This window comes from Dermochelys coriacea, chromosome 9, assembly GCF_009764565.3.
Source record: "Dermochelys coriacea isolate rDerCor1 chromosome 9, rDerCor1.pri.v4, whole genome shotgun sequence".
NCBI classification, from domain to species: Eukaryota; Metazoa; Chordata; order Testudines; family Dermochelyidae; genus Dermochelys; species Dermochelys coriacea.
Genome location: NC_050076.1, coordinates 92,040,324 through 92,064,600, shown reverse-complemented (window position 1 = coordinate 92,064,600; position 24,277 = coordinate 92,040,324). Strand labels below are relative to the sequence as shown.

The following is a 24,277-nucleotide window of genomic DNA, read 5'->3' as shown; positions in this document are numbered from 1 at the left end:
TAGCTGAATAGAAATTTTCTACCAATTTACATATGTCAAAATGAGTCTGTAATTTTTAAAAAATGGTTTTGCCCCCCATGGGTTGATTGTGAACTTTTGAATCTGGGCTGTGAGTATTTGATCCATGATATTCAAAGTTGACACTTGTTGAGTCCTGATCCTACACTGAAAACTACATGGAGACATAGTGATTTCAGTAACAGGCCTTCCCCATGATTTTCAATGCATGATTGTGGTTTTAATTAGCTGTGATTGGCCACAAACAGTCACATGGCTAAACATGGGCTGGAATATTTTCTCTTAATTTTTCATCAGAAATATTGATTCATTGAAACAAACTTTTCACAAAACGGTGATCATGAAAAAAGTTTTGAAATTATCAAAATATTTCTTTTCAACGTTTTCAAAATCTGGTTTTCCAATTCAAATCAACTTTTTGTTTTGAAATTTAAGATTAAAGTGGAAAAAGTTTAAAGAAAAAAAGGTAAAAACTACAACCAAACATTTAGACTGATCAAAACCAAACTTTTTTTTCCCCCTCCAGTTTTTCAGTTCATGAAACCTTTCAAGTTTTTGACTTTTCATTCTGATTCGAGATCATAAAAATTTTTGAGCTCTTGAAAATGTCCACAGGACAGGAAAACTGTCCTGGTTTTACATCCAGCTCTAGACATGGTACCATCTCTGTGCCCAGAATAGATGAGGGGAGCTTTTAAAATCAGGTGCACCCCTCGAAAAAGCTTTGGGTCTGCCAATCTCTCTGGGAAAGACAGCAGCATTATGAAATTGCCTTCCCCATGCTGGGTTTATACTGGACTTGGTTGAGGTATGATGCCTAAAATAATTAAGGTGAGATTTATCGGCTGGGTGGGAAGAGTCCAGTTGTCCCCTTTTGACACTTAGCTAGGTAAGTTGAAGTTCATGGCTAGGGCTTCTGGCACAAATCCAGAAACACTTATTGTAAGAAATGGAAAATGAATATTAAAAAGATAATTTATAAAGAAAACCTCAACAAGTATTAATTCAATCAACTTAAATATGTCACAGGAAAGCTCTAATTTTTGGCACTTCCTATATGTTGCTCTAAATAGGCTGTCATTTCTATTATAGCTTGAGAACACAGCTGTGGAATTCATTCCATGGTCCTTTAGTGCCGTATGTGTCAGCACTCAACCTACTTCTGGCACTGTTTATTGTCGTAAAGAGGAAGATTTCCTTTAGAAAATCAAACTACTGTAAAATGTAATGCATCATTTCCATGAAAATGTAGCAGAGGAAATGCATAGAACAATATCTGCACTCAGTAAAGGCCCTTTTAGGTTTGAGGCTCTCAGCAAAAATCTAATTTGGGTAGGTTCTTCTCTGCCCCTCATATTTACTGATCAGCTGTTTCCATGACCACTTAGGGAGATTAGACTCAGAGAAGTGATATGATCTTGTCATGGAAGTAGACAATGGCAGTAGCAAGGTAGAGTGACTCCAGATACAAAAATGCACGTTACATATTTCAGTTGTTCATACTAAAAAGGAATGAGAAGAAAGAATTTCTCTGCATCCAATGAAGTGAGCTGTAGCTCATGAAAGCTTATGCTCAAATAAATTTGTTAGTCTCTAAGGTGCCACGAGTACTCCTTTTCTTTCTGCTCCCAAGTGTAGCTTGTAGGATTCTTCCTGAAAGTGTGGAGTTGTTGCAAGATTTTGCTCATTCATCTGATTCCATTAATTCCCTTTTGATTTTAAAAAAAGTTTCAGTTTGAAACATTTGTTACGGTTGAGGTCACTAGAAGGTCTCATTGCTCCTCTCTCTTTCTTCTCCCCGTCTGCAACAGTCATAGGTTCTAACAGATCAGTTTTCTAGGCCTGGAAATTGGTAAACAGCCCTTATCACAAACAAAACCCAGCATGTTATTCTGCAAGAGTAGCCTGAAACACTGCAGTAATACTACACTATTACCATGGTGAACTGAATCATGCCAGAGGGAGAAGGAAAGAAACAGAGAGCAACGGACCATGCATTCAAGAAGAGGCCATGAGATACAGTAAGTAATTGTAGAACTTTTAGTAGCTTAATATCAATTCAATCTGCCTGGTGAGATTTAATGCAGATCTTGAAATGTTTACTCTGATTGGAGCTAGCCAACTTGGATTCATAAACACCAGGGTTTGCTTAATAGATACGTCTGAATTTTTGAAGATATTAATGATATGGACATATTAGCGACCAACTCCTGGATCCTTGCAGAAGCAACACTGCCATTGAAATCACGGGAAATCCAACTGAAATCCTTGGCAGTTTTGTCTGAGTAAGGACACAGGATTTGGCCTCATGCTAGTAGCCAAGGCAAATGGGGTGCACGTGACCATTATATACTTGGGCAAAAAACATTTTGGATGGTAGCTTTGCAGTCCATATTATTGATGAAAGAGGGAGTTAGGTACAAAATTGGTTACAAAGGGGAAAGCGACAATCTGTTCTCATTGCACTCCTACAGCTCCCAGTGAAGTTAGTGAGTAGCAAGTAGAAGATTCCTTGCCAAGAAAGTAAAATAGATGAAGCACTCACATGGGATGAGACTGAGGACATGCATTCCATTCCGCACGTTAAGAGTGAGTGTTATATGCTGAGTATGAATTGAAAATTTTCCAAGGCAGGGGAGAAGGGTGAAAGCTGTTCAAAGGGAAAGGAAGAGGATGTTATGGGGTATCCTTGCCTAGGGGCATTTTTGATACATGTATGATTTGATATATTCAGATACATTTCTAAAGGAGAAAAGTATTCTTTAAAAGGAGAGACAGAAATAGAAAGTTATCCCTGGAAGGGATGGTCTAGCAGCTGTTTCCAGGGATGGGGAATAAATTCCACATGCAGAGAATTCTTCCCATTCCCTTCAGCACTTACAGTGCAAATATGTAACACTCAAAATCGGGAAGGACAATGCAAACCCTGTCTCACCCCTTCACAGAGTTCTTACCTTAAAATTTGCGATCTGTCTTATCAAGAAAATTTACTAGTAGCTTGAAGGTTTGTTTGAAATATTTTCTGCCTTAACCATGACAACAAACAGCCTGACTCATGTTTGAAATAATAAGATTAAACTAAAGTGCAGAGGCTAATGGCTCCCAACAGTTCTCACTGGCAAAGATCACAGCAGGAAAACAATGCAGGGCACTTATCAGCTCCCAGGAATTAGGTGAAATTATTAGAGCTGGTCAAAAACTGGAATTTTTGTTCCCGTCGGAAAATCTGACATTTCAAAATAGGCTTTTGTTCTGAATCAGCTCAAAGTTTCCTATGAAACGAAAATTCTGAAATTTTTCTATTAAAAACTATTGAAACATTTAATCATGTTGAAACATAATATAAATTTAAAATAATATATATTATTAGAAGAAAGGGGAAAACCAAGAACAGGGTTGGTCCGTTACTCAGTGAGGGGGCAAAGATAATAACAGAAAATGTAGAAATGGCAGAAGTGCTAAGTGACTTTTTTGTTTCAGTTTTCACCAAAAAGGTTAGTAGCAACTGGATGTCTAACATGTCTAGCTAGTGAAAATGAGGTAGGATCTGAGGCTAAAAAAGGGAAAGAACAAGATAAAAATTACTTAAACAAGTTAGATGTCTTCAAGTCACCAGGGCTTGATGCAATGCATCCTAAAATACACAAGGAGCTGACTGAGGAGATCTCTGAGCCATTATCAGTTATCTCTGAAAACTCATGGAAGATGGGAGAGATTCCAGAGGATTGGAAGAAGGCAAATATAGTGTTCATCTATAAAAAAGGCAATAAGAACAACCCGGGGAATTATACACCAGTCAGCTTAACCTCAGTATCCAGAAAGATAGTGGAGCAATCAACTTGCAAATACCTAGAAGATAGTAAGGTAGTAAGTAACAATCAACATGGATTTGTCAAGAACAAATCATGTCAAACCAACCTAATAGCTTTCATTGACAGGATAACAAGCCTTGTGGATAGGGGGAAGCAGTAGATGTGGTATATCTTGACATTAGTAAGGCTTTTGATACTGTCTTGCATGACCTTCTCATAAACAAACTAGGGAAATATAGCCAAGATGGAGCTACTATAAGGTGGGTACATAGTTGGTTGGAAAACTGTTCCCAGAGAGTAGTTATCAGTGGTTCACAATCAAGCTGGAAGGGCATATCAAGTGGGGTCCTGCAGCGATCTGTCCTGGGTCTGGTTCTGTTCAATATCATCATCAATGATTTATATACTGGCACAGAGAGTACACTTATAAAGTTTGCAAATGAAACCAAGTTGGGAGGCTTTGCAAGTGCTTTGGAGGACAGGACTAAAATTCAAAATGATCTGGAGAAATGGTCTGAAGTAAATAGGATGAAATTCAATAAGGACAAATGCAAAGTACTCCACTTAGGAAAGTACAATCAGTTGCACACATACGAAATGGGAAATGACTGCCTAGGAAGGAGTATTGCAGAAAGGGATCTGGGGGTTATAGTGGATTACAAGATAAATATGAGCCAACAGTGTAACGCTGTTGCAAAAAAAGCAAACATCCTTCTGGGATGTATTAGCAGGAGTGTTGTAAGCAAGACACGAGAAGTAATTCTTCCACCCTACTCCACACTGATTAGGCCTCAGTTGGAGTATTGTGTCCAGTTCTGGGTGCCACATTTCAGGAAAGATGTGGACAAATTGGAGAAAGTCCAGAGGAGAGCAACAAAAATAATTAAAGGTCTAGAACACATGACCTATGAGGAAAGATAGAAAAAATTGGTTTTGTTTAGTCTGGAGAAGAGAAGATGGGGCTGGGGGGGAATGGGGGACATGATAAGAGGGTTCAAGTAGATAAAAAATAGCTACAAGGCGGAGGGTGAAAAATTGTTCTTCTTAACCTCTGAGGATAGGACAAGAAGCAATGGGCTTACATTGCAGCAAGGGAGATTTAGGTTAGACATTAGGGAAAATCTTCCTGTCAGGGTAGTTAAGCACTGGAACAAATTGTTGAGGGAGGTTGTGGAAACTCTGTCATTGGAGGTTTTAAGAATAGGTTAAACAAACTCCTGACAGGAATGGTTTAGTTATTACTTAGTCCTGCCTTGAGAGCAGGAGACTGGACTAGATGACCTGTTGAGGTCCCTTCCAGTCCTATACTTTTATGATTTTATATTTAACATCTACAAATACTAAAATTAGTATTTAATATATTGAAATCAAAATGATATTAATCAAAACAATAGTTGAAATTAAATGAGTTGACATTATCAACATGAAATGAGAAAGTCAAAACAATTAATTTTTATTTTTCCCCACAAAAAAAAATTCATAGAAATTGACATGTTCCCATGAAATGTTTTAATTTGAACAAAAATGCATTTTTAAATGGAAAATTTTCTTCAAATAACTTTCAGCCAGCTCTAATGATTATATTATATGTTGATTCTCTTTTCCGTGGTAGCTTTCAATTGGGTTTCATGGGATTTGGAAACGTCCTTTTATAAGTTTAGTTTGAGAAAGAGAAGGAAGAGAGTGGAGAGACAGTCTATGAAAGGTATCATTTGGTAAACCAGCAGTTTTCAGTATGATTATATTATTTCTGGTAGCACCCACAATATGGTAGGTGCTTTCAAATGAAAAAGGTAGACATCAAGGTTGCTAAGTAACTATGTCCTATTCTGTCAATGACAGATTATCTGGATAATGTAATGCTTACAACTTGATCTGTTTCATGGGGAACTTTGGAAGTGGAGTTTCTGTGTTCCACCAAAGTGATTGGTAACCTCTCAAATGAGGAGTTCAGGGTGTGGAAAGGGGCTCCGGGCTGGTAAGGGGGTTAGGGTGCGGGAAGGGGTGAGGGCTCTGGCTGGGGTATGGGCTCTGGGGTGGAGCTGGAGATGAGGGGTTGGGGGTACAGGAGGGTGCTCCAGGCTGAGATCAAGGGGTTCAGAGGATGGGAGGGGGATCAGGGCTGGGGTAGGGGGTTGGGGCATGGGAGGGGGTTAGGGATGCAGGCTCCAGGTGGCACTTACCTCAAGCAGCTCCTGGAAGCAGTGGCATGTGCCCCGCTCCAGCTCCTACACGGAGGTGCAGCCAGGTGGCTCTGCACACTGCCCCATCCACAGGCGCTGCCCCTGCAACTCTATATGGCCAAGGTTCACAACCAATGGGCGTTGCGGGGGAAGCACTTGGGGCGGGGGCAGCATGCAGAGCCCCCTGGCTGCCCCTATGCATAAGAGCCAGATTGGGAACATGGCGCTGCTCCCGGGAGCCTCATGGAGCCACGTGCGGAGAGGAGCAAGCCCCGGTTGGAGCGCCAGAGCAGGGCAAGCCCTGGACCCTGCTCCCTGGTGGGAGCTCAAGGGCAGGCTTAAAATGTCTGAAGGGCCAGATGTGGCCCCTGGGTGGTAGTTTGTCCACCTCTGTGCTAGAGAGACCCTAGGCCAAATTGAATTCAGTGGAACTTCTTCCATGAATAAGGCTAGCAATATTTGGTCCTGCTCCATTTGAAGAATATAATGAAACTAAGGAGAACTAATGATGGAAATAGCTGAGGTTTACGGACAAATTACTATTATTAAAACCAATGCACATGGAAATGCAGAGATTTATGTACTGCTAATTGGAGTTGTGTGTTTACAACAAGGGAACATAACTCAATATTAAGTCCTTCTAAGTACATAGTGTCAAAAATTTTTTTTTGGAATGCAATTTAGGTTGTAGGTGTCCCCCCCCCCACCCCCATAGTGCTGCAAAGAGCTAAAAACCTCAGATATGTTTTATCATCCTAATTGCCCTCTCCTAGGACTTTGCCAATTTGTCAATACCCTTCCTATAAGATGACTTCCATAAATTGTGTGCCGTGCTCCAGGTATGGTCTCACTAGCCCTTTCTGCAATGTCATTATGACCTATTTTGATTTGTGCTCTGTTTTTCTATTAATATTTCTGAGATTCCATTTGCTTTTTCAACTGCATCCAGACATTGCAGTGATGGCTTTAAGCCTCGGTCCATCATTGCTTCAGAGCCTTTTCCTTACTAATATCTTGTAGTAGGTGATCTTGTATGACTGGTTTATGACTAGAGCTATCCAGAAGGAAGTAAGCAGTGAGTAAAACACCCCTTCTACTCCTAGATGAGCTATCCAGACCTTGAGTCTGAGCCCAGAGGAGTAGGTAGGGACAGGAGTAAGAAAGAACAGTTCCTGTGCTCCCTTGAGCTGAGGGAGTGCGTTGGGGGACAGGACGTATGGGTGTAAGTGGGGGTTCTCAGCAATATCTATCCTCAGAAGATTACTAGAGCAATTTTTGGAATAAAGAGGTTTAAATAAATGTTCATAAAGCAAGCCTCTTTGAACTTCTGGATGCCTCTAAACTTTTAGGTACATAGCTTTTAACCTATACACAGTAAGGGCTACCTGTTCTCATTCTCAGTACTGACTGAATAACCAGAGGAAGGTGGGCATTACTGCATCAGATATGGCCTCCAGGGCCTACTGCCTTCTGTGGTTGCTGCACTCATCACTAACTCCTCACCAAGGTCAGTCTGTGCTCTGCATACTGCCTGCCTGTCATAGAAATGTCCATGGCTATAAACAGGGAAAATGTAAATTAAAATATCTACAACATTCACTGAAGTAGACAACACTTTCAGTTGCAGATGAGCAGAAGTACAGGATAACAGAATCAAAGTTAAGCCACTTCTCTCTGAACAGCACTACAGCTCCTCTTGCATAAGGGAGCCCAGATGTTGCCTATTTTAATGTCAGGCTAACCCTTTACTCTCATAAAGAATTCCAGATCACCATGTCCTCCAGGTTAGGCTACCAGAGTCTTACAATTCTGAATCTGTATTGTCAAAAAAGCCTGTGTGCCTGTGATTTCAAAATGCCAGTTCAGGCATGTTGAGAAGCAGCAGAAGTAGCATCAGCATTAGAAACACCCTGCGGAGGAAAAAGCATTTGAAAGCAGTAGGTAAGATTTCTTTCTCCATGTCTGCAGTATACAGCAGCAGTGAAAATTCTATTAGGGCTTTGCTTCCAACAGCTATTGCTTTTCTAGTTAGCCTTCAGCCGCATTTACTAACTGTAATTTACATGCAGCAGCAGGTCTGTCTGTCAGTCTGAGCTCAGGTTCTGTCCTTGCCCCTCATAGCATAGTATATCTATTTTGATGGGAATTCAACTGGATTCCAGAATTCAATTCCAGGAAGTGGGATAACGTTGCCCACTGTGTCAGCCAGTGGGTGGACTACTACAGCCAGCAGCAACCTGTTTCCTAAATGCCTGTCTCTTAAAGGTCACTGTTGATTAAAGATGGCTTTCAGAACAAGTGAAGTAGTAGGAAAACAGGCTAGAGAACTGCTGGCAAAAGACATGTTCTTGGTCTGATTGAGGCAAATTTCTTACATTTGTATAGCAAGGATTTACTGGAGGTTATTCTTGTCCTTCACTACAACATCTATGTAGTCAGGATCAGAGAACCTGCCCTATTGTCAGAGGCACTGGGGCAGAGGGGCAGCCTGACTGGGCCAGATGGCCTTCTTTCAAAGGGAGAGTTGACTATTTGCTGTTATGAAGAGGTTTCCATTAACTCGGCAGATAAGATTGCCCAGATCCATGAGAGACTGTCCTGTTCCACTAATATATTGTCAGTCCAGCAGGCAGCAAATGCACTGTCCTTTTTGGATGAGTTGTACCTGGTTTGCTGAAGGAAAATTTTAGATTTACTGTATGGCCTTCACAGAATTACCTGCAAAATGGACTCTTGTCCTTTATGGTCAGTGAAAAACATTAGGGAAAACTGGACTCCATTCATCAGTTTTAGTGGCCACATCACTTAACCATTAGTTAGGTTTCTATTTTGTCTTTGTATTCACTCCAAAATATATTTCATGGGAGGCGCAATATAAATTAACCTATACCTAAATTAGTCACGGAGGAAGAAGGGTTTCTCAGAATGTTTGGCAGTCACATATTTTACTTCAGTCTCCTGGGACAACACTTATAGCCACACTTCAGCATCTTCCAATTATTGCTTCTCCCATGCACCTACTCCAAAGCTTTGGCTTGCTCTGCCTGTAGAATCGGCACTTTACAGTGCAGTCATGGACACAGACAAATAAACCACTGTCATACCGTTGAAAGATTTTTCTTATGAACTGATACATAAAATCAGTACATATCCTGATACCTCAAAGCTATTTGCATATAAAATCATGAAGTGAAAAGAAGAAAAAATGAGTTTTTGTGCAGCACCAAACCATTACATATCTGGCATCACTGATTTTGTACTGAATTGAAGCCATTGCTATTATTCATCTAGACAGGTTGCCATTCATACAAATTGGGCAGAGCATTTCAAATATATTCCATAGAGATGGACACAGGCCAAAAAAATTCAGATTTTGGTCTCAACCCCACTTAAAATTAGTTAAAGCCCTATATTTATAAATTCATGTACATTGAGATCACTTTTGTTTTGCTGCTATGTTCACAATGCTGATTGTATAGATTATTAAGAAATAATAGGTTGCTTGTTGTAAATTGAGGAGAATATATGAATTGCACATCAAATTTCAAGGATAACAATTCCTTGCTTCTCAAGCGTTCTGCAAGCAGGAATGGTACCATATCCCTTACCTACAATTCTTAATACTTCAGGTCATAAACCCTTTTATCTGAACAAATAATGAGAGCAAATATTACAATAGGTGCATGGCAAATAAATTAAAACCTAGAGTACTGCTGATACTGCATAATGGGCAGATAATGAACAGCTAACAAGGTCTTGCAGATACTAGAGGGGAGAAAGAGAGCTGACAAGTCTGTAAGCTAAAGAACATCCACCATGTGGAATCGATACAGGTGTATTTACCTTTATTAGTCACATTCAGTTAGTATTCTGACTGAAGACCAGCATGCTACCTGGTATTGCAACTGCTTCCAAGGAAGGTCATGTGTTTTCATTTGATAGCTTTTGGTTCAGGTTGGTCAAACTGATGATGGTACAGAGATCTGTCCAGGCGCAAAAGCAGACTACAAATAATCATATACAATATGATTTTGACATCCAGTGAAAAAGATTCATTTCAAATAAGGGGCAATGATAACTAATAGGAAATTTAATATGTATAAATCATAGTAGCTTCTGAAACTAATAATTTCAATAACGTTATTTTGAAAGTGTGTTAGAAATAGCATATGGACTAAACAGAGCCTTGTGTAAGCAGGTGCAATTCTACTGATTTTGCCATTGTTTATACAGAGACTGGCTCTGGCTCCATATCCTTCTAAATATTTGCTCAAAAGTTATTGTGTGAAGAACTGGAAGAAAACAATGATTTCAGAAGCTTGCTGATGGCAAATTAATAATGACAGGTACATTATCTAAAAAGGGGAAATGGAAAGGATTCAGGAATGAATGGGTATATAATGCAGTCCTACTCTTTCATTCCTGTCCTTACGATCTCTCCTGTGAACACACATTCATGGCATAATAAATGGAAACTACTTAGTGAAAGCTTTCTATTATAATGTTGCTTTTTAATTTTATTCTCGGAATAGGTGTCCTGAAGTCCTTACTGAAGACCAGACCTATAACAGAGAATCTGATTACCAGAAATGAATCAGAAGATAAAAGGCATGGAACAATTGGGTACTCTAAACCATAAAGCAGTTACTCTTGCTGACTGTTTCTACTGTCTCTTTTTCTCTGGGGCAACATCTTAATGACTGCTAATTATTTTATTTGCATTTGCAGCCAATATTCCTCCTATTCACCATTAGAGAAGGGCTCAAGTCACACAGTCCAGATCTGCGCCTGAACTCCTCCAAAGTTTTGGGGTGCCTGGATCTAGGTTTTTGTTTTGGTCCTTTTTATGCCTTTTTATCTTTAAACAACTGGGGCCTGATCTGAATTTCCCATTTAGGGTTACTTGGGTTCGACCTATACTTCAGTTGCTGTGTGAAGCCATCTTCCCTTCATTTGAGAACTCATGTTATGTAAGAAGTTTCTTACCTGTAACCTTTAACTGAGTTGTTCTTCGTATTAGCTTGCCTTCAAACTTTAGTTCACAAGTATAATTTCCTCCATCTTCTTCCTGGACTTCTTGTATTAAAAGAGTATTTCCTTTCTGAATTACGATGCTTCTCCACATTCTTGGCTTACATTCCTGCACAGAAAAATCAGTTGCCTAAATTAACCAGCTGGTATGGTAAAGCACCAGTCTGACTGGATAAGTAAACACGTACCTCACATAAATCTCAGTGGAAATACCTTAGCAAAACTGAGGTTTCTTAAAAAAAATCAATTTAGTTTTAAGTATGGATATCAGATACAGGATCAGATACGAATTCGAGACAGCATGGAGATTTGAATATTCAGAACTTGAAAAACTAAGGTTTATCTGATGTCATTTTTGTTTAAAATTTAACAGACGTATATAACAAGCTACAGTAATTAATGCTCACTGAACTACATGTGCAGTGTTTTAGACATCATCTACCCAGGGCCAAGTAGAAAAAAACCTCTCTTTTTCATCATAAACCATTGTTTTAGTTAAAGATACATCAGTATTTTCCTAAATATACATCCTTGTTTGTGTATATATATCCTGTGAAATTTGGCTCCAGGCTAAATCTTAACACATAAGGGCTCAGTGTAGATGTACTAAAAAACAAGAAGAAAATTTGAAGAAAAAAAATCCATGTGGCTGGTGCATTTACAGTGGCACAAAAACTCATGGCAGTTCCTGATTAGGTAGAAGGATGGTCTAGCGGACCCCAGAGTAGGAGTCATGAGACCTGGGTTCAAGCCCTGGCTCAGCCCCAGATTTCCTGAGACACTTTCACTTAATCTACCCTTTGCCTCAGTACAACAGCAATAAATGGGGATAGTACCTCCTACCTCACAGGAGGGTTGGGAGGATAAAATCCATTAATAATTAGTAGGGTATTCAAATATGACAGTGATGAGGGCCTGATAAGACCCTAGAAAGGTTGCTTCAAATGCTTTGTTTGCATTGTAATGTGTCAGACCTGTCATTTTTGTAAACATTTGGAAGGATACAATGAGGACTAAAATAGTGTTTAAATATTCTGTGCCTGACTTACAACATTATTTTTAATAAAAATCAATGGCCTGAAATTGGATGATGCAGTTCTCACTTCACCTCCTTTGAGGTGTTGATGATCTACAGGTCCCATTGACTTCACCCCTCCCCAGCTGTCACTTGGCCGAACTGGGCCATATGTCCATATATTTAATTTGTTGTCCTGGTAGGAAGATTTATAGTGGTTCTGAAGTCTTTACATCAGGGTCCAGTACTGTATGTGATCCAGCAAATCTAGGCACCACAATATCTGGTGCTTGATCCACTTCCAGGCTGAAGTATTGTATCATTCCAGCCAGCTAAATTTGACAGTACTTAGTGGTGTTGATCATTTAATACACCTTGGAATAATCAGTGCTAACATGTAGACATAGTCTGATAAGTGCCTCTATAAAGAGATGCATCAGGGTGATATGTTTGTTCATCTCTCATGGACTTTAATATCCACTCCACTCAGTCTGCAAACAAAATGATGGGTTGTTTTTGTCCCATGACGTCCAGAGTTGCCAACTCAATCTGAACACCCATGGAGCACACAGAGCAACTCAGGAGGGTGCGAAAAAGTGGCTTTAAGCCACCTTTGTCTACTCTAATTCTGGGCCTGAACCAGTCCCCCAGAGTAAGTTAGAGCAGCTTGAGGGCTACTGTAACTTGTGTCATCTACTACTACACTCAAGGAGCCACCTGGGGATTGCTGGGAGACAGTAAAGTCCAGGCCCCTTCTGGGTCATAAGCCTTACACCAACAGGAGGAAGATGGGATTCAGTAGGAGCCATTATACTAACTCTATGACAATGGACAAACTCCCTGGACTTTGGTGGTCATCTATGCCAGTTTTAGGCCCTTTATGTCAGCGGTGTGGCAAAAAGCAGCGAGAGCACAGCCCAGGATCTGACCTAAAATTTGAATCAAGTTGTCTTATAGTTTGGCTCTGACAATAATGATAATAATAAAATACAGTTAACACAGAACAGAGTGACATTAGTGGTGCTTCTTTTCCCCTTGAGAAATCATGACAGTTCCATGTTTTCTGTGTCCCAATTTCCAAATAAAATGTAATCAATATACAAGTAAAAAGGTGGATTATCTAACTTCCAGCCTTGCAAACCCATACTAGATTCTGAAAGCCTCTGCTTTTCAGGCATCATTAATAGCAAAGACTGAGGATCAAATTTTACCCTTAACAGGACAGATCCTGTGCAGTCCTATTGTCTTATCCAAATTTTGCTCCTACTGACACTTGGGCTATCCCATTACATTTTTGGTTGAGACTAGTGCAACTCAGCGGTCTCCAGTTGGGTTGCACAGGTGTGAATTACAGTGAAATTCAGCCCTGTTCTTGGAATTTAGTTAATAGTTGATCATGCAGGAAAAGGAACTAAATCCAGCTCCCTATCTGCATGCAGAGAATGGCTCTGATGAGCAAGAAAGTGCCATTTTTACATAGATACCTTTCTGAGTTACATTAGCTTTTTAGCCCCATTTAAAGGTGCCCCAAATTTGAACAGACTCTCTACCCTCGGGTGACAGAACATGAATCTGGTCCAAAGAACATGATCCAGGTCTATCCATCTCTGTTAAAAAGGACTACAATTCCCAGAATGCACAGGTAAGTGTGTTTCAGTAGGTAACTGCTTTGCATCTTTTCTGTAATGTAGCAGTAAAAGTCCCATGTCTCATAACAGCTTCCAGGGTAAGATTTTTGTTTTTCTTTTTTGAAAAATACCAGAGCGAACAAGACAAACGAAACAAATCACTTTTCTTTGGCAGGATGTTGATTCACATATTATGTACTTCTAATAAAGAGGGTCACATCATCCTACTGTAGTGATTAATGAGATAAGGAAACAATGTGTGTGTCTATCCCGGTTGTCTATTCAGAATTGCATTGAGCAGAGAGGTTTGTAACACTCACTTATTAATTATTCAACACTATTTATCTCCTTGTTTACTTCAAAACATTTCCTATTTTTAAATTATTTACAACTCCCCCAAATTTTAGCTCATTTACATTACTTCTTCCATCTGCTACCTAGCATTTCCAACTCTGAATGGAAAGTTCTGGCTTTTAGTCTGTCCAGATTCATTTTATATGGATTGGCTCACTGTACGGGACTGACACAAGAGCAGAAAGGCGGAAAGTAGGAATCACAAAAATATGCATTTTAAACCACCCCCGTCCTCTACAAAAAGTAGTCTTCATATTCTGGAGGAAATTAAAGTAGATTCCCTGTCAGACAGATGCTAACTCCCTTTAATAATCAGTCCCCAAGTGTACGATTATTTCTTATTTAAATCAGGTCACATTCTTTTTCTGGTTTGTCTTGATGGGTAATTTTAACTCTTCCCTTTATTTGCACATTTCTCTCACAAGTCTTTGGCGCTCACAGTCACTTTAATAACTAGGCTGTTCATTATTGTGCTTCTCTCTCCTTCCCTGAAATTTTTAAGTGGTAGCACCTCAACTACTCTGTTTTTGCAGACTCGTATAACTACTACGGGTCCTTCACCTGTCATTCTAATTGTTTTCATAGCTATTTCTTCAACACAGTCATAGCAAGGAGGTGGTGGGGAGGTAAGGAGGGGTTAGGGTTCTTCTGTCTAGATACATCTTTTTTTCTCCTCCAGTTTATTTTTCCATGAGAATAATTCTATTCTTAAGTCTTGTTCATTCAATCATGTCATGACACCTGCATTTATCTAAAAAATCCTTTATTCATGTTGTCAAAACAGTTATTTAGGCCTGATGGTACTTTGGAAAGAAAGTCACATTGACATTAATAGCATAATTCTTTAAAACAGGCATTTCATTAGTATAATTTCTGCTATAAATGAAACTTACGCTTTTAATAATAATAATTTTGTTAGTATTTTTCCTAGAGAGTTTGGGTGTAGAAATATAGTCATGCTTAATTCTCTTAATTGCTCAAATTGCATTAGGTAGCTTGTTACTATTAATGCACCCAATTCTGTAATCCCTCCAAATGTAGAACTCCTACTGAAGTCGATGAAAAATCTGCTCATGGCAAGCTTGTAGCATTGGATCTGCTGTCTCAGAGCAGACCAATGGCCACAAGCCCAAATTCCCTGACCTTCAAGGGACAACAGTCACTGGAAGGTTCTATCAAGATCACAAGTTTTTCTGGTGGGAGTTGTGTCCAGCTCTCCTTAAGCAAAGGGAAGGGGAAGAATCCTGGGGGATCACCTTGGCTTTAACTATCATCTTCATATTTTGGAAAACATTCACTGTCAGGTGTATCATGAGTATGGCCAAAGTATTCAGCACAATGGCCTTTCCTCTACCTGGATCTAAGGCAGGTGAGAAGGTGAATGATACTATGTGTGTGTCTGTATCTCCATAATGACAGGTTTCAGAGTAGCAGCCGTGTTAGTCTGTATTAGCAAAAAGAAAAGGAGTACTTGTGGCACCTTAGAGACTAACAAATTTTGTTAGTCTCTAAGGTGCCACAAGTACTCCTTTTCTTATATCTCCATAGTGAGTCCAGCCACCGATGTTAACTGGCTTGATCCTTTCAATCTATCTCTAAGTCTGTAATCAAACACCCTCTTTAGAAACTTCAGGTCAGGCCCTCAGATGATATAAGTCACCACAATTCTATTGACTTCAGTGGAGATGCAGAGTGTGTAGAGATTATGGGCTAAATTCTATAAGCTCTTTGGAGCAGGGGCTATCTTTTTGTTATGTGCTTGTACAACGTTTAGCACAACGGGTACCTGGTCCATGACTGGAGCTCCTAGGTGCTGCTGTAGTACAAATAATAAATAGGAATAAAAATATTCTGAAATCAAAGGGATGTAGAAGAGACACAAGTCTTCTCTAGAATCTGGCCCTCCACCTTTCTTTAGACTAGAGTGAGAAAAGAGAATGTCTATGACAGCTAGTGTCATAATTCTCTTTGGAGTATTTTTCAAAAACCTCTGCCACAAATGGGTTTGAAGGCATAACCTGCCCTACATATATCATGCATAATACGACATTAACATTGAAATCCCAAGTGACTGAACCCTTCTGACTTTTTTTTAGGACTGTTACAGATGATGTATGTGGGGTCTAAGAAGTGAAGATCCTGCCATCTAATCTGCAATTGTTAGCACACTTATTAAATGACACTTATCATTAAGTATGAATAAGAAGGACGACGGAGGAGGTTATTCCAGTAATATCTCTTTTTCTTAGCAAAGCAGACTAAAAGTCCATTTTGATTGTCTTCCAGCTGCACTGTTATCTTCAAAATACAGTATCAGTTCTGGTCAATTTAATCATTGTGACAACTCAGTCAGCTGTCAGACCGAAAGCCGGTGCTATATAATCTATGTGTTGGACACAGAAGACATGTACATGTGTGAAAAGAAAAAAATGAAAGTTCTGTTCCCATTTCTGGCCAGTACAATTCCTCACTGATTTTGGTTTGCACTTTTCTTGTATTCATTTTCCTGGAGTGTTTTAAGAGTAACTGTGCTTCATGACTGCTGAGGATTATGTTTGTCAGATAATTTCTGCAATGTGAATTTACACAATGATAATGCATTCTTCAGCCTTTTGGTATTCAGCAGGTATATGGGTAGGACATGAGACACTTCTGCCCATACACTTTCTTTTCTGTACAATTTCATACTTTATTAAATATGCATATTTCATGTGTAAACAGCTCTAAACATATCTGCCCATATAATTGGGGAAGCTTTCAGGGCTTTTACATGAGTTACAGTACATGTTTTGTCAGTGTGAATTGGGATATCCAAGACGTTGTAAAAATGAAAATAGAGTGACAACTTTTTTGTTATTGTTATTTTCTGATGCACCTGTGCATCTAGCAAATCAAAATTCAGCAAATCTCAAAATGTATTATGTATACACAGCACGCGCGCGCACACACACACACACACACACACACACACACTACATGGTGGTGCTGATGGCATGTAAAACAGTGTTGCCTCCAGCTAGGTTGATTGCAATATTCAGAAATGGCAGAGTTCCTCCAGTGTAGAAGCTGTGGTGGGGGTGGGTGAGGGAAGCTGTGGAACATCTGAGCTGGTATTCCAGTTATTAGAGCAGGATTTTTTTAAGTTCCTAAAGTAGAGAAGACCCTTCACAGATATGGAGGTGCTGTTGGTCGGTGGCCAGGCTGGATAATTTTGCACCAATAAAGATAAATCCTGTGCATCAGAACTGTTAGGCTTTGGTTGGTCCTTCAGAGCAGTCACTCATCACTTGAAGCACAAAAAGTTCATAACTAGATGCAAGACTGAAAACAAAGAGAGTAATTGTATACATTCAACAAAATGCTAATTAGATGGCCGTGTTACCTTGTACCATACTACTTCTGGCTCTTGATTTGATGTTTTATAATCCTCAATATCAGGGCAGGAGATGATCTTTCTTTTTGTGACTTCTGATTTTTCCAAATATCGGATCTGGCTGTTGTAGCAAAGCCCAGATTCATTCTCAGCCACTGTCAAGGACATTGACACCTTCATGCAATAGGTGGAGTTTCTGCAAGAACAGAGAAGAGTTTACACTGATAGCTTAGTTTTTACCACGTCTGTTTCACAAGTATCTGCTTTGTCATCTAGATCTCAACTTCATGATTCAGGAACACACTCAAATAAGTCACTGTAATGTTATGCAATTCAGGTGTTAAGAAAATATTAAAGAGATGCAAATTAAATATGAAGCATCACACAGAACTTACATTTGCCAAGGCAATTTCTTTTATCGAACTCAGTGGCATAATTGTAGTGATCCTCATTACCAGATAAGAAAAGAATGTTCAACTCTCAGAACTAGTTTCAGCTCCCCAGCAGGAGTTACTGTGCTATTAACTAGAGGAAGGGGAGTATATGTAGGTAGTATCATTGTTCAGAGATGATACTGAACAGGCACTGAAGACCACGAAAAGAAGTCCCATCCCACTTGAGCTCCTTCAATATAAGGATGCACGGCCTCAGGGTTTGGAGCAAAAGAATTTATATGTATTATCTGCAAGCACCTCTCCAATGAAGGCCAGCACAGCCTCAAAAGTGGGTGAAGGAGGCATAACCAGGCAACTGAGGGACATGCTAATCAGCACATCCCCTTTCAGGCAGATTTCACTGGCACATCTCTTATAGATCCCAGAGACACCACCTCCCTTCCCCTCAGGGTGACTCCAACCTAGAGTACACTGGGATGCAATTTACTCTCCTCTGAGTCAGTGGTACTAAATCATGCATAAAATGCAGGAATAATTCCTTTCACTGAAGGAATGATTGGTGAAAGTCTATGGCAAGAGGACAGACTAGACAGAGATAGTGGTCCCTTCTGGCATTAAATCTATGATCCTATAATTATAATTTCCCAAAAAACCAGAGAGGGTGAAGTCCAGGAAAATGTGCATGAGTAAAATCCAACTGTTCTTGTTTTTCTTGCTGTCAGTCCAGAATAAATGTTAATGACCAAGCTACATGCTTCCGGAATATGAAAATGAGGTTAAAATGGAAATGCTTATAGACTCACAACTCTAACAGAGTTAGCAGCTACCACAATAACAACTCACGCTGATATTTATCATGGTGTTACTGTCAAGCATTTACAGTTTGTGCAAGAGTGGTGCAATTCAGACTGTCAGATTCTGGTTTTCATTAGAAGGGATGGGAAACACAGTCCTTTAAGAACAGACTACAAATTACAACAGACATTATAATGAGGGCTCTGTTTCCCATCATGCATCACTTTGTCACTTTAAGTTTTTCTGGAATCAAAGAGGTCTGGGGTAAGACTGATACACTGGCTGGCTACAATATCATGGGGAGTGCTGGAGAGTTCCCGCTGAAGAAATTACCACTTTGTGGTATTCTTCTGTGGCGACTGTGTTTCAGATTGTTTTACTTGGTACAAAATAGAGGGCAGGACTGCAAATACATTTGCCCCATTCTCCTGAAAATGATCAATGACCAAATGGTCAAGCTTCTGACATTGACATCAAGATGATGAATCCTCAGAAATCCTCAAATTAGACTTATGAGGAGTTTCAACTGAAAAAGACAAATACCAGTTTATCTCATGGCAAATCTTTTGTTGCACATTATTATGGTAATAAAATGTCATATAGAATAGCACGTGTGGAGCCTGCAGCTAGAAATATACTAAAGACGTATCACTGCGTTTTCCCTCCGACAGAGGCTTTTTAATTTTTGTTGTTGTTTTATTTAATCTAAAGTATAGTGATCAGAGCTGAAAAATAAACATTTTGGGAGGGGTTTTGAAAAGTCCCTGTGCAACTTAACAATAAAAAACAATTTTCTCCTAAAACATGTCTATGTTTTTGAAAATTTCACCCTTTGTTCCTTGCATGGGGGGAGGGAATTATTTAAAGCTGAAGTTTGAAGCATATTTTGATGGAGCACTAAAAACCCACACAACAGCAGTGCATGTACTTTACCACTGATGTATGTATATAATTAGCAGCATTAAGCAATTGGTAATTATTAACTTACCTGGATGATTACACATATTCTTGATTACAAGACAGGTCACATACCCAGTAGAAATATCAAGCTCGTAAAGATAATGACTTTGGGGTTGTTATTCATTATTTGATATAATTTAATAGTGCTATATTTTCTGCTAACAATCTTTCATTATTTAGATTACATTTTGAACAGGGCCTGAGGCTAGTTTCTATTTAAAATGCTTACTCCCTAAAAATGTAACATTCCTTTCACTAGTTACAATCAGAATTGAGCAGAGTTGAGGAAACTGACTGACTGGTGAGCAACATCACTTAAAAAAAACCCCAAACCTGCCAGAGTAAGTCTATTCAAGCTCATGATAAATAAAGCCTTTACTAAGCCAACAACAACAGGCTTGAGAACTGGATGAACTATCTTCCACTGACTGCATTTGACTTCGTCTCTTTTCCTTGAGGATATTGGTAGACTGGCCAATGTTATCCCTACATTTATTACCTCCCTTTTCTTTCTTTAAAAATAATGACGAATCTCATTAATTTGTATTATAGAAGGGAGGAACGTCTCCTAGTACAATATACTGAAAACGAAGGTGGGCTGGTTGCACTGGGCCCCAGCATGAAGGGAACAGGGGAGGAAGGTTACATAAAAAGAGTAAATAGGGAAGGAATGTACTTGCAAAGAACACAGAAATGTAACAAATAATCACTATTTTAGTGTTGCTATAGCAGATAAGTTAAATTGACAAAATCATTTGTTTTCCACTGTGGATGGGGAGCTGGCTAGATGAAGGTTTGTAGACATGACCTTGAAAATAGATTAGTTTAGCAGGGAGTTTGCAAGTCAGTAGAAACAGTTGTTGATCAAGTACAACTCAAATGATCTTAGACCTTAACGGGATTTCAGAGCACTCATTTAATAGACAAGAGGTAGGCTCAGCATAGAGAACATTTCTTGTAGAAAATAAACTTGAGACCTTGAAAACGCGTCTTCTAAAGCATTATCACTTCTTAAAGGGTCTCAAGCTGCTCACTCTCCCATTGGGTTGACCTCCACAGGTTTCAGTTTCTTTAAGAAGAGAAAGCACTAGTAACAAGGAAGGGGAGAAGAAAGAGGAGGAAAAGACAGACCTTCTTTTTGCAAGGAGAAAGGATTTGAAAGTCTTAACATATTGGCACCAGAGGTTGTGATTCCCCATCTCAAAGTACTACTGTACTAATGTACTAATGTTTTCGCTCTCTGGACTGGAGAAGTGCACAGCTCAACAGTTTTGCTTTGCAGGAATTTGTGAAACTACTTCCTTCTATCACAGTGTCTAGGTCTTTGCAATCCTCATACCAAATTTTGCTTTGAATTATGGATTCAAACAAACTCAGACTCCAAAAGAAAAACATGGCCAAAACAGCAGCAATGGTGGATTAGCTACAGGGCCAATGGGGCCCATGTACAGGGGCCCCGGCCAATTGGGGGCCCCTGGAAAAATGGGCACCCCTCTTCCCCAACCCACTCTGCCTGCCTGCTGCTCCTGCTGCTGTTTTTTTTAATTTCATTATAATTGCAGAGCTATAGGTTGGTCACATATCCAAGGGCAGATGCAATTGTGAATACCATGAGGGGATTCATGAAAGCTGTGCCCAAGAAAGAATACCAGAATCAAGCTTCTAACGGAATGCAACATGCTGCCTACTCATTTAACTGCTGGACTCTATTTAATCTATGACACATTCATTGGCTCATTGTAACACTAATAGCAGCTATGTGCAGTTCAACCTCCTGAGTCCATTCCCTTTAACTGAGTCTCCACAATTTGGGAATTTAGCAGCTTCTGACTTATAAAGAATACCAACCCATCATCTAGCTCTCTCTGAAGTCAAGAGCCACTTGGTCTGCTAACAACTATCTGCAGGAAATTGCTTCCTTTACCAGACCCTGATAGTCTCCTGTTTTCCACTCTAGTCATTACTGGGAGAACTATCCAGGTAATCAATAAATTCCAGAGTCTGAATTTATGTTGCCATATTTGCAATACAAGTCCATCATTACTTAGTGGTTTCATGTGTGTCTGCAGGTGGTGTCTCAAGTTGTTCTACACCAGTTCCATGAGGTTATAGTCTTCTGATCTGTTTAGAGAAAAACATATAATTTACTATCATCATTCAATTCTGAACACAGGTATTGTATATTTCTTTGATTGGAAAAGTGTTTAATGTATGATATTATTAACTCTATGGGAGTCTTCACTAGGTTGTTACCTTATTCTTCCATGAACCCTGCTGTGACATGTTTTGGGTCATTGACTGCAGAAGATACCGACTATGCAAATCATACTTGGATTTGTATTTTCAAAGTTCGTGGAATGCGCAAGCCCTTCTTCTCCCAGAGTGTGATGCACATTGACCCCTTCAAGTTAAAAAGCAATACCTGCAAGAGAAAAAAATTATTAGACACTTGACATCACTGTAGTTGTCTATTGAACCATAAACAAAGAGTATATTCCTTCTATTCCTCAGTGTATGTTACCTTGGCCAACTCCACCATTTCTGCAGAGGAGGTTTGTTTCTTTTACTGTTGTAATTCCAATCCCAACTCCTTTGCACTATATCAAAAACCCGGATGCTATTTGGCTCATCATGTTCATCCTCTAATGTCTGAATGGCCCTCAGGATCTCACTAATAAAAACAAAACAGTTTAAGAACATTATCACAGAAATTAGGTGCAGCATGTTACAATTGCATATGTTACAAGTCCATTTTACCATACCTTGTGCATTTTCTGATATTTCGGTTCTGTGAGTCCTCCAATAAAGAGCTGTGGCCTTAATCCAGAGTGAAACACCATGCAAATTCCTATTCCTTCAAGCAGAAGAACTATTTGTGTTATGCTTATCTCAGCATTCCGTAGCTTCTCCATTCTCCTGCACTGTTCCCTGGTAAGCTGTTCTTATTACACCATATGGTTGCTGTCATATGCACTGGATTCTGAAGTCAAGAGCAGGTTCATCTTGAAAAAAAAACAAACACTGTCCCAGTAGCCTATGTTTTAACATGCAGAAAGGATGTACCATTGGCCAAATGCCAACAAGAAGAAACTTGTCCTGGGCAAAGTCACTACAGGCCAACATAAAAGAGGAGTATGAATTGTGGTTTGATTACAAGATACCCAGAGACATCTCCATAGACCAACAGTCAGAATACATGTTCTTAACAATGGCATCAAAGAGAGTAGTCTATTCATCATGCCTCATTCATGTCATTAAGCAGAATGGATATTTTTTGGATTGAACAACTAATGCTTCTGAATTTTCTGAAGGCCTAGTATATTGGTCTAGGTTGATCTGTTATACATTAGTTTTAACTTATCCTCATCTGTCCAGTGTTTAGATAGATTAGATCCCAAGCTAGATTTCAGCAAATGCTCTCTCAGAGGACACTGGCACACGTTGTAGGGTAGATGACATCTAATGTAATCATTGACATGGGCACTCTCAAGAAGACCAAAAAACATGATGACAGGATTCCCCAGTAGCAGACTGACTGTCTTCAAGTCTCCCCACAGTGGGAAGTACAAGGAGCCAGTTTTCACCTTTATTGTCTCCAGAGGAACTGACTGGCTCTACTGATCTGTTCACCTCAATAGGAGCTGTCTACCTGTCTTCTTCAGAAGAAGATACCTCACCCCCACAAAAAATCACATAAATAAGGACTGCTCAGCATCAAATAGAGATAAAAACGAAGTCTTTTTCTCCTTTGGTAATGTTACTACTGCAACTGTCCTTTCAGACAGGTAACAAATCTCTGAAAGCATTAAAACTTCTAAAAACAAGTAAATTGTAAATACAAGGCGAGATTAAACAGAATGCAGCAAACTGCAGGATTTGACTAGGAACATCAAAACTTCTATACTTTATCAGACGAGGTCCGAATCCAACATTTTTTCTCACAGTAGCCGGCTTCAGAGGAAGAAATTCTGCAATAGGCAGCATATGCTCCCAGGGGAAATTTCCTCATAGCCACCAATAGCTAGAGCTTGACTTATGTCACGAAGCTTGAGAGCTTACATGCCTTCCAAAGCTTTTATTCATTTATGTTTAATATTTACCATAAGATCTCTGGATTTTTGTTAAAATACATTCTGTGCTAGAAAAGCTACATTTCAGGAAAAGCATGAATCTAAGGCCCTGAACAACCAGCCCCAGGAGATCCCCCCTCCAATAATGTGATTTTTAATATGCTGCTTGTAGAACCTAGAGCACCTTCTCCTTTTATTCCAGTCCACCCCACACTGTGGGCAAATTAATGTGTCTGTTTCCCCTTCATATCTTAATTAGACACATAAACAAACTAAGTTCAGGACAGCAGGTCTCCATTAAGTGGCTCTTTGCATAAGTACTGCTGAGCTTGACCAGTTCTGCTACCTAAGGGAATAAAACCCCTAGGGGATACAGTCTTTCCTGGTGCATACAATTGACAACAGTGTATGCAACAGGAGAAAGAGATTTCAGAGTAGCAGCCGTGTTAGTCTGTATTCGCAAAAAAGAAAAGGAGTACTTGTGGCACTTGAGACTAACAAATTTATTTGAGCATAAGCTTTATGCATCTGATGAAGTGAGCGAAAGCTTATGCTCAAATAAATTTGTTAGTCTCTAAGGTGCCACAAGTCCTCCTTTTCTTTTTTTGGTGGTAGGGAGTGAGTACTGGCTGTGTCCCACTCT

At 39.5% G+C, this 24,277-nt stretch overlaps 1 protein-coding gene and 1 long non-coding RNA gene across 7 annotated transcripts in view; one reads left to right on the top strand and one right to left on the bottom strand.

Annotated features, from left to right (window-relative positions):
- IL1RAPL2 (interleukin 1 receptor accessory protein like 2) overlaps positions 1-24,277 on the bottom strand; it is a 569,055-nt gene that overhangs the window by 234,723 nt on the left and 310,055 nt on the right. For all 6 annotated transcript variants that reach the window (XM_043492438.1, XM_043492441.1, XM_038417782.2 and 3 more), the window contains 2 exons: positions 17,424-17,610; positions 11,000-11,153 (listed from right to left, as the gene is read on the bottom strand). In XM_043492438.1, the coding sequence (XP_043348373.1) occupies positions 11,000-11,153; positions 17,424-17,610 (341 nt within the window). The remainder of the gene's footprint in view (positions 1-10,999; positions 11,154-17,423; positions 17,611-24,277) is intronic.
- On the top strand, positions 1,836-11,119 carry LOC119861952. The gene is made up of 2 exons (XR_006274283.1): positions 1,836-2,039; positions 10,546-11,119. It is a non-coding gene; the product is annotated as an uncharacterized LOC119861952 (long non-coding RNA).